This window comes from Empidonax traillii, unplaced genomic scaffold, assembly GCF_003031625.1.
Source record: "Empidonax traillii isolate 1590-97213 ecotype Southwest subspecies unplaced genomic scaffold, ASM303162v1 scaffold148:size1803964, whole genome shotgun sequence".
Taxonomy (NCBI): domain Eukaryota; kingdom Metazoa; phylum Chordata; class Aves; order Passeriformes; family Tyrannidae; genus Empidonax; species Empidonax traillii.
This window is the reverse complement of record NW_020955341.1, coordinates 1,788,201-1,799,351: the sequence shown is the minus strand read 5'-3', so window position 1 is coordinate 1,799,351 and position 11,151 is coordinate 1,788,201. Positions and strand designations below refer to the sequence as shown.

Sequence of the window (11,151 nt, the reverse complement as noted above, 5' to 3'; positions counted from 1 at the left end):
CCATGAATGCTTTAGGAATATAAATGAAGAGCTCTAGAGAAAGGCAGAATAATTTTCATCGCTAGTTCTTTGGGTTATATAACAATGACAAATGTTTAACTTACTGCAAACTTACTTTCTCTTACAAAGCATTAGAGAAAAAAATACATTTACCATTGCTAATAAACTGCACAAAATTGCCAGGCACAATGCAGTACAAGTGCACTGAAAACACAGTCCATAGCACTGAGTGCATTAGGTATTCCTTATATGCACATTATTGTCAAGATAATTACAGCTATGTTAAGAGAATTACCTTACTGCTAGCACTTTCTGTAAAACACCAAGTACTTTTCCTTCCTATTACAGTTTAGGCAGCTAAACACAACACGTTTAAATGCTGTTATTGTAAGTATTCCTCCAATCTCCAATAGTAAGCTTATTAATTTATCTAATAAGTGTCTGCAAATAGTTGAACCTATTCTCACCCATGTTTAGGTGATATCAAAACACTTTAGAATACTATTTGCTCTCTTTATGGCACGCATGAAAACTTTGCCCATTGCAAAAAAAAAAGGAAGGGACGAATTACGGGAGTGCCTGATAAAGGCTAAGAATTCACAAATTTAAAGAAATAATACTATATCTGTGCACTATTACTAGACTATTACGGATTACAGAATAATTATAGATGGACATCCTATTATCCATTTTTAATCATTAGCTACACAGCTTTTCAGCAAATCCGTACAGTTAATTCAGTGAACCTCATGAAAAGCCGTTCCTTCCAGAGGGGCTTGGGATCAGGCCACTATTGCAGAGTCTCATTAGCTGAATGAGATTAGAAAGTGACGGTGCAGTAATTCACTTTAACTCTTGCTCACTCCAACACAGAAGCTTCTGGTTTGCTTTTTATGGGGGGCAAACAGCAGCTTTACAGTGTGCCCAGAACTCGAAGAACCATGGGCCATGCCAACAGCTACACAGAAATAACTCAAAGCCATACTTACTAATTTTCCTCTTCATGTTTCCAGGTGTAGCAGAAGGGCATTTCCGCTCTGCAGGAGTAGTTCTTCCCTTGGAAGCCAGCTGGGGAGTAAATAAAAGATGACCCTTCTATGAAATACCACAATAGTACAATATAAGCCCCAAAGGCAAGAGAAAAAAAATACAGAAAACTAAAACATGCCAGAAGGGAACCACAGAAAAGCATGCCCGGTAGCAAAAACAGATAGCCATGAAAGGTGCCTGGGAGATCTTGCCTGCTGAAAACTTCTAAAAGACATTTGGAAAAAATGATATTTTTAAGCATAGTGAAAGCATAACTCATAAAAAATAACGTCTGAATTTTCCATTCCACTCTTCTGTGTATAGGAGGGAAAAAACCTCATTTGGCAATTATTGTGAAATGAAGGGCAGGTTCAGAAGGAACTACATGTAACCCCACTCGTGCCTCTTGCAAAGCTTTCTGTCATTACTCCTTCCCAACTCTGTACCTGCAGCACAGACACTGGCTGCCTCTATATGAACCCATAGAATAATTTAGTCTGAAAAATATTTTTAAGATAATTGAGTCCAACTGTAAATCTCACACTGCCAAGTCCACCACTAAGCCATGTCCCCAAGTGCCACATTTACATATCTTTTAAACACCTCCAGGGATGGCGATTCAACCACTTCCCTGGGCAGTCTGTTCCAGTGCCTGAACACCCTTTCAGCGAAGAAATTTTTCCTAATATCCAATCTAAACCTCCCCTGGTGCAGCAACTTGAGGCTGTTACTTGGGAGAGAGACTGACCCTCACCTGCTACGATCTCCTTTCAGGTAGTTGTGGAGAGCCATAAGGTTGTCCCTTTTTCTCCAGCCTCTTTTTCTCCAGGCTAAACACTCCCAGCTCCCTCAGACACTCCTTATCAGAGCTGTGCTCCAGACCCTTCTCCAGCTCCGATGCCCTTCTCTGCACGTTATTTTTTTCATCTCCTCTGTGACTGGTTCACCCAATTCATTCTTCATTCTGTCGAGCTCAGACTCAACTCTTTGGACGCTGCTCAGGCTGGATTTAGCCCCCATTCAAAGGAAAAAAGCCCCCACATTTCCACAAGTCCACTTCTCCCTCCTCCCACACAGCTGACTGTCATCACCTACATGCAAATCATGTCTGTGTAACAAAAATCTCTAAGAAGTTCAAATCACATGTGAAACACCTGAGGGAAATTTTTTAAAAAATAGCTTTCAAGCCATTCCTCAGTTGGTGCATTTACAGCATGGTCAATACAATATTACAAACTCCCACTCTCCAAAAAAGTGTTGCTTTAGTTCAAAAAAGGACACAGTTACTCTAATCCCTCTCTCCCCCTTTAAATACATAAAACAACACGTGGCATACACAGTATATATGTAGTCACAAATAAAGGAAAAGAGTACTATGTGTATCTTCAAAATCAATCTAACGTTGTTCTAGACATACACATTTCTGGGGGAAAAAATATCCTTAAAAAAATTGTGAGAGGTCAGAGGCCATTGCAGGATCAAAGCAACTTGTCCCTGTGTCCTCAGCTAGCCATTGCAATAGCAAAAACCACAGGGTACTCCAATCTTTTGACCACCAGTCAAAAGTCCAGCATAAGCATTTTCTTTGAGCACAGCTGAAAAGGAACAAGGTACACAAATGAGAGTATTATTTCTTTTTCAAAGTATTTTGTTATTTCTCTGACTTTTCAATCTGTGTTGGTCTTACCTTAAATAAAATGTACAGTATATATAAGAAGATGCCAAATCCATATATAGGGATGATCTGCCCCACAAGACCTCTCCCAGTTCCACCAGTGCTTCCACTGCCACCTCCACCTGCCTTGGCTTTGGCAACTGCTTCAGCAAGGTGAGACCTTGGAAAATGAGGGACAGCTCGGCCGTCAGGAGTGCCGTGGGAATGCATCCTCAGTGGAAAGCGACCCAGTTTGCCTGAAAAAAACAACATACAGTTATCTTTTTTCTTACATTACTTTGCACCCTTTCACACGCGACCTAAAGCTGCAGCAGGTGCAGCTGACCTATTTTCTCTACTTGTAAATGCACCGCCACCAATGAATAAGTAACCTGTTGGACTAAGTCTGTAAACTCAATCCTCGGTCACTTACAATCTGCAGTGCTAGGAGTTTGGGTTTACTTACAGCAATTTACTCCCAGCAATTTTACTCCTATAAAATTCAAGTTACATCACACCATTAAAATCTTTTAAGATGAAAAAAAGCTGGCATGCAATTCACAAAGCACGGATTTTAGCATGTATATATATATATATAATATATATATATATATATATATATATATAAACTTGTCTGAATACCCTATGAATCAGCACCTCCAACAGGATGTACCTCAAATTCTTTCTTATTTCTCTGCTCAAAAAAACTCCAACAACATATTGTTTTTCTGCTGTGAGCCTGATCTTTCAATATTATGCAAAGGCGTATTAGTGTATAAACCACCACCAATCCAAGATCCTGAAACACACCTGCAGTGTTTTCCCGGTATAGATTTTCAGCTATTGCCATAAGAAATAGTATTTTAACTTATTTTGCCAAGTGAGCAACAAAAGATAAAGTGGTGGCTCCTCAAACTGTTCTTAAAAAGTTTGAAGGTAAGACAGTGTAAAAAAGGAGACTGAATATAGCTTGGGGTGTATTATCTTTGGCATTTTAGAGGGAAAACATTCAGAGGTTCCTAGCCTTTCTAGGCAGAGGTAATATAAAACAAGAAAGGAGAGCAAGCATATATGGATGTACAGATGCTAGATAGGACTGTAGAGAGCCTGAAATGGTGCTACTGATGATTTCATCGAATTGAGAGGCACATGAGCCTCAATAAATTTAAGCTCACACATTATTCTGTTATCTTGCTGCCATCAATTCAACAATTTTGCCATCCAGTTCACTATTTTACTCTCTGTGTGGTTGATACCCTGCTTTCTGTCTTCATATTAAGCCTGAACTTGCACCTGCATTCCCTTCCACTGACTGGGTCTGAACTGAACCACTCAGCTAGTCCACCATGGAGTCTGGCGGCAGGAGGCGTTGGATGAAAGCACCAGAGACAGGATATGCCAGTCTAGGCTGCAGCTCACTCCCTGGTGCCAGCTGTAAAACTCCCTCTCCTTGGCATATGCAGCCTGGACACTGCTGGCTGGTGCTGGGACAAGCTGCACGTGCTTGCAGAAAAGAAATGAAAACCAGGTTTGAAACTGCACTGAAAATAACCAACTTTACTTCTCTGAATAGCCAGCTGCAAATATTTTCTATGAAATGCAAGAGAAAAATTTATTTAACATTTGGTCTTGCTGGGAAACACCATCATAGGAAGCTAAATTCCTGAGCAGAGAAAATTGTAGTAAATACTTACTAGGAAGTGGTACCAATAATTCGTGAAGTCCTACTATTAAAAACACATTTTTCTTGTAGATGAGAGCACACATTCTAAGACTTCTTCTTCAGTGAAACTGCCAGGGTACACCATCACTGACCAAACCCGTTCTCAGATTAGCTTAACTTTGAGGAAGCTGTTATCTTGCACTTAAATTTTGGTGAATTATTCAAAGTCTGTGATGGAAAGCACAGCATCTTATTTACAAGTCCCACTGCTCCAGCAGCAATGCCCTGTAGCAGTAGGTCACTGTGGAAACGAGTGCGGTGTCGTGCAGAGAGCAGTATCACTGAGGTGGGGATGAAGCAGCAGGGTAGATAAACCTTTGTAAAACATCTTATGCAAATGTTCTTTATTGAAGAAAAAGAGAGAGATAAAGAAACTAGAAAATAATTGTCAGAGGTGAAACTGTATTTAAAGGGAATAGTTTTCTAAATTATCCATAAGGCCTCATTTGTGACTTAAAAGATTCAATTCAATTAATCAGCCAAAGGGAGACACAATAGACATTTCATTATCAAAATCATTTTATAGGGGAATTTCATGTCTCCTACGTCTAAATCTTCCTTGTTGATTTTTAAACTTTTAGAATTATTTCCTTATTTAAAAAAAAATACGATTTGCCATAGCTTTTTAGTGTGAAGAACCCATGCAAATTACAGAAAAAACTGATGGCACAGGCAACTTAAAAGCATCACATGCACAAAACTGTTAAATGCACAGTATACACAGTATATAAATGTAAATCATAACAATTTGGATGCCACTGTCAAATGAATAAGATACCTTGTGCTATTAACAAAATCCCAAAAGCCCAGCACACACAGTGGTAGGTGATGTGACTGGATTCCACATTTTCAGGGATGAAACAAACCACTTCCAAATGGAGACAACAACATACTCTCCATCAGTAAAATCAAGTGACACTTGTATGTGAGAACAGAAAGGCAAATGTGGATGTGTCCTTGCTTGACGTACCATCCAGCTGCCAGTGCTGATGGTGTGCACTTCAACGGGACCAATTTTCCATGCTGTGGCAAGAGCACTAACTCCATTTAGCTTTGAAGGGTGCCCAGTGCTGCTCCGCTTTTGAAATGTTTCCCAGCTTCCCTGAGACAGCCCGAGGGCTGCCTTCATGCAGACCTGATTGCTTCATGTGATCACTCCACCGAATACACCCTGCCTGGCTTCACAATCTTCTACCTAAGATTTATCCAACATACTTAATAATTTTGTCACTTTAATGCTTCAAATCAACTTTGCAAACAAGCTACAGGGCAAGCAGAGCATGTTTTGTCTAATCCCATCCCTTCAATAGCTTTAAGTCCAAAAGTGAGATCATGCCCCAGCAAATACTTGTGTTGTTTAAAAGACTGTAGGTTTCTGAATGCAGATGAAGTTCTTAATGGCATTTTCACATTAGAATGACTATAGGGTTTTTAATCTTCTAACAAAATATTAACACTCAACTGAAAAAAAAGCAAATCTTAAAAACTATAACACAACTAATACAACAGCCAACTAGATGATGATATTCAGACCACCCAAGCATCTTTTTTCCAAGAAAGCTGTTACATGTTCTACTTAATGTGGCTTAGGAATTGCTACTGAGCCTGACCTCCACTATTAGTAAAGTTACTTAGACTTAAATTACTCTATGATTCAGCAAGTCTTAGTCTCGGTAAGCTGTATTTCTGCAATATCTGAGCAGCAGTAAAACGCTGTGACACATATGTAAACATATTAAAAAAAAATAAAGTTTGACATACAGTACATTGCTACAGGAGGTTTGTACTTCCTTCATCAGGAGATTTACAACACATGGCTTCAGTTATAAAATGTGCATGTTTTTCAGACCCCAGAAGTGTAGGAGGAGGATTAGAGATGGGAAATGTCAGTCTGGGAAGCTGTGACTTGTCCAAGATGATATCAAAGCAAAGGATGCTGTTCTTTTTGCTCCTCCAATCTCAAAGGAGCAGCTCCTCAGGGGCACCCACAGTTCTGCTCATGCTCTGCCTTTTTGTTTTTGTTTCCATCTCAAAACCATGTTCACACTACTTTGGTTTGGAAATGCTAAGATTAGGTGTGTTCTTTCCAAGTAAGACGTTTACTATTTCTTACTCCCCATGCAAAACAAACCAAACAAAAAAACACAGCCCCAAGAACACACCAGCTTGAACTGAAAAAACAGGTAACGGTGGGATCCAGAACCACCCTCAGGAATGTAAATCCCAGTCCTACATCCTATCTTCAAACTATATGCTGACTCCAATGAGAGATGCTTAGGTGTCATTTACATTTTCCCGGTAAAATGTTGATCATAGAAACTGAAAAAGAAAACCACTTTTTCAGACTGCCACAGGGATCAGAAAGAAAATATACTTTTGTGAGATTCAGAACTCAAAGATTTTGGACGTTGTCCTCCCCTGCTCTGTTGGACTTGACATTTAAAGATGTGCGCTCTAAGCAAAGCTTTTGCTGACTAGGATATGCAGGACCTCCCTTTCTGGTTGAAGCCTTCACCTCAGGACACTGGAATCAATCTTTAGCCCTTCTCTATCCAATGAGATGAATTGGTCAAAGGGTTATAAAGCTGCAAGTGGCACATAAAGAAACACACATGGACTCCCATGATAACATCATAACTTTATGTTGTCTAGACTGAAAATGCCCTTCCAGGTTTTCCTGCATAACCTCCATGTTTGGTATAATACCTCAGAACAATCTACACAGAAACCGCTCTCTTAACATTTAATCTAAATTCTCTTTCAAGCCATTACATAATTTCTACTGCTATTCTTTAACACTCTTTAAGTTCTCAAACATGTCTGCCCACAAAAAGCCCAATTAATCCTTTTTATAACACTCCAGTTTGTTTGGTTCACTGTGGAGAGAACTCTCTATTTCAGTATTATACACTATTACAAGACCTATGTTTTAGATTTTTTACATGGGCAGTCATTTATATTTTTCTCTTCTAAGTGTTTTTATTCTCATTCTGGCAATCTAACATCAAGGTGAATAGATGAACAGTTCGTTTAGTTCTTGCTTTTTTACTGGTATTTACAAAATAGCTGTAGCTCTGTTCCCAGCAACACAGCTCTAGAAGCCCACCCAACAAGATTAGAAAACAAGACAACTTTGAAATCCTTACTTGAAACCTCTGCAGAGGTGTTTTTAACGGACACAGTCAAATGCTTGAATATTTATGAAATACTGCAAGTGCAAGTAAAAACACAAAAACTAACCCAAATGGAAAAATCTTCATTTTCTTTAGGACACCTGCAGGCAACTGATGTGTGCACTGCATAAATTCAGTGGCATTGCCTGATCTGTCACGTATTTTTCTTGTAAAGCTGATGCCACTTGATTGTTTGTAAGAATGTGGACAGACTGCTACCATCATGGAGCTGTATGGTTTTCCTGAAACTACCAGCTTAGAGAGTACCTTTACAAAATGCATGGCATGTATTTATGAACACTAGACTTAAAATGTACTTTTTAGACTGCTAGTAGCCCTTTTTTTTTTTTCTCTTTTTTACAAAAGACAAAAAAATTCCACTGCCTGTCCATGAAGTAGACTAGAAACGTGACACATGCACAGTATGGTCTTTAAATGAGCTTTTTCATATATATGAAACTATTACTGTGAAAAAGAACAACATTCCCATCTGGAATATAATATTAACCTCTATAGTTCTATGCTCACCATTTTCCTAAAAGAGACCCCTGAAAATAGCTTTATTAGAGAAAGTGCCATTCCCATGCTTAAAGCCTGTTTCAGTAAAAAGCCTTCTGGTAACAGTGAGTTCTAACAAATGGCAGTAAACTTTAAGCATGTATTATTCAGAGACATTTTGCCCCCAAGACTACAATAAGCACTTTATTAACTTCAAGAATGACACGATTACTTCAAGTCCCTGAAACTCCCGTCAGGTAACTGCAGTTATCAGTGCACCGAAGAGGACGACTAATGACAGAGATATGAATTGAACTGCTCAATCAAGATTTATTCTTCCAATAAAAAAATAACTTCAGGTGAAATAAAGTTTGGTCTGCAGAGCGGGTGTAATGAAATTCCTGCTATCAAATTGAAAATATGGGCTATAAACTCTCATCTGAAACCGATCAGCTGAGGTATTACATCTTCAGCCAAAGACGGGTGCTGGGGTGCAACAGGAGAGCAGGCTGAGTGCCTGCACTGCACCAGGCACACACTGACTCCTTCTGTACTCTGATCTCTGCAGGATGATGGGAACAGTATTTATACTACACAGTGATGACGGACAGAGTATTTATGCTACCTATTTTAAGCATTTAAAATTGGTGGTGATAAGTCAGCTTATTACAGCACTGCTCAGGTATGAGCATCATCCATCAGGCAGATGTCACCGGAAATAATTTGGGGGCAAGTTGGGTTTCTTTTAGAGCTAATTTTTCTGTCAGCCAAAGAAAGAAGCACTGCAACATTAACTGGCAACTGCCTAGGACAGGCACTGCTGCGGGAAAATGGTGTGACAAACTCCATGATCTGGCAATACTGCAGGATCAGTCGGGAGCTGCACAAGGAGAGACAACAGAGAGACAGGTAGCACCTCCCAGAGCATCTGCTCCCATCCCTGCTTCAGGCAGGTGACTCCACAATCCTCACCAAGCTCCTGTATTGCCTGCTGGGCCTTTGCAGTGCCCAGCACGGTGCCCTCACAGCACTGCTCCTGATGTGCTGTCAAAAACTTGGCTATCGTTCCAGGTTTGCAGTAGTAGGAGATTCTGCAATGAAACTATAAACCTGTAAATCTACAGTGTCGACAAACCGATTTTCAAGTTCCTACAGGCCAAGGATACCCACGGTAACCACGGAATGGTGGTTGTACAATGGAAATTGTACATTTCAGTTCAAGGTAACATTGTTTTAGCAGTAGCTTCAGCCTAAAGGTCCTTATAAAACCCCGTAAGTGAAATCCATGTCACTGAAGCGTGCAGACAGGGAAGAACCAAGCTATTGGAAGGATGCACAGGATACAGTCACTGAACATGAGTCCCTGTGGGACAGCATCCAGTAGAACCTGTAAGTTCTCTGCACTTCTATCAGTCTCACCTCTGGCTTATGGGCAGCCCTGGGCAGAACTCCTGCTCTGCCAGGACCTGGGGCAGAGTACTACCCGAAGCACCTACTTTGGTAAAGCGCCTTGGGGAAAACCAGCCACAGGAGAAGGCAACTGGCATAAAAAGAATGGGAGATGTTTGTATGAACCCATTCCTCCAGAACTGAGGAGGGGACACGCAGAGTGGGAGGGCAGGCAGGAAGGACACAGCTCGAGGGACAGGACGTGAGCCCAAATGAGTCACCACGTGGCACAGCATGATGAGAACCTGGTGCACGAAAACAGAATGTAAAACGCTGGGAGCAGGAAACTAAACAATGAAGGCAATTAAAATGATATTTTATTTCGTATGCAACAACAAAAGCGTTCCGTACAAAAAAATAACAAAATGAAGCTTTCAAATAAAAAATGATGTATCGCAATGAAAAAAAAAAAACAAAACAAAACAAAACAGAAAACAACAAAGTGGTAAGAGTATGTCACTTTTCCGTAGCTTTAACAGCCCACACATGAATTAAATGAAATTTGGAAGATTAAAAAAAAAAAAAAAAGGAGGCAAAAGGAGGCAAATCTCAGCGATAACAACAAATGAATCCTCTGACACTCCACACGTGCCTAAGGGAGGAGCACGGGGGAAGGGGGCACTACGCCACGTTCCCACCCCGTGCGGAGGAGCTCCCTCACGCTGCCCCCGCCCCGGGCTCGCCCCGCACAGCGGGGCTGGGCCAGGGAGGGACGGGGGGGGGGGAGCGACGGCGAGGAGTGGCCTCTTACCGTCGGGCGGCGCGGGCGCGGCGTGCGGCGCGGCCCCGGGCTCCTGCCGGCCGCCGGCCCGGGGCAGGAAGGTCCGCGGCAGGAGGAGGGAGAGGCAGAGCACCAGGCACGACACGGCGGCCACCCGGCAGCACGTCCAGCCCGCCATGGCCGCGCCCGCCGCCCGCGGGCTCTGCGCAGGCGCGCGCACGCGCCCGGCCGGGGCCTGAGGGGGACCCGGGGCGGCGGGAGGGGAAGAGGGTGGGTAACGGTGTGAGGGGATGAAAGTGATGGGATGCCGGGGTGAAGGCGTTGGGATGCCGGGGTGAAGGCGTTGGGAGCCTGGGAGGAAAGGTGTTGGGAGCCTGGGAGGAAAGGTGTTGGGATTTTGAGGTGTAGGTGTTGGGATCCCCGGGTCCAGTGTGGGTTGGGTCCTTGTGGAAAACGCCCCGAAGCTCAGAAGAGCAGGACAGGACAAGGGAGAATGGCTTCAAACTGGAAGAGAGTAGGTTTAGATTAGATATTGGTAAAAAATTCTTCGCTATGGGGGTGGTGAGGCACTGGAAGAGGTGTCCCAGTGAAGCCGTGGATACCCCAACCCTAGAAGTGTTCAAGGCCCTGTTGGAGGGGGCTCTGAGTGACTTGCTCTAAGGAAAGATGTCCCTGTCCATGGCAGGGGGGTTGGAACTAGATGGTCTTTAAGACCCCTTCCAACTCAAGCCATTCCATGATTCTATGAATTTTCCTAACCCCCCATAACTGTTTCCCAGGCTCTCACCTGCTCCTTGCCTGTAGCCCAGCAAACCTGCTGGGGGGAAAGAAAAAAAACAGTCTACACTGCACCCTCTTTTTCACTGCTGTGCAGGATCCCAGCTGGTCTCTGGTGCTGGCAGTG

At 42.3% G+C, this 11,151-nt stretch overlaps 1 protein-coding gene across 1 annotated transcript in view; it reads right to left on the bottom strand.

Annotated features, from left to right (window-relative positions):
- Positions 1 to 10,435, bottom strand: part of RIC3 (RIC3 acetylcholine receptor chaperone) — a 12,364-nt gene extending 1,929 nt beyond the window's left edge. Inside the window, exons 1-3 of the mRNA XM_027884560.1 lie at positions 10,278 to 10,435; positions 2,717 to 2,940; positions 990 to 1,068 (exon numbers count right to left, since the gene is read on the bottom strand). Of these exons, the coding sequence (XP_027740361.1) occupies positions 990 to 1,068; positions 2,717 to 2,940; positions 10,278 to 10,425 (451 nt within the window). The 5' untranslated portion in view covers positions 10,426 to 10,435. The remainder of the gene's footprint in view (positions 1 to 989; positions 1,069 to 2,716; positions 2,941 to 10,277) is intronic.
- Between the last annotated feature and the right edge of the window lie 716 nt (positions 10,436 to 11,151).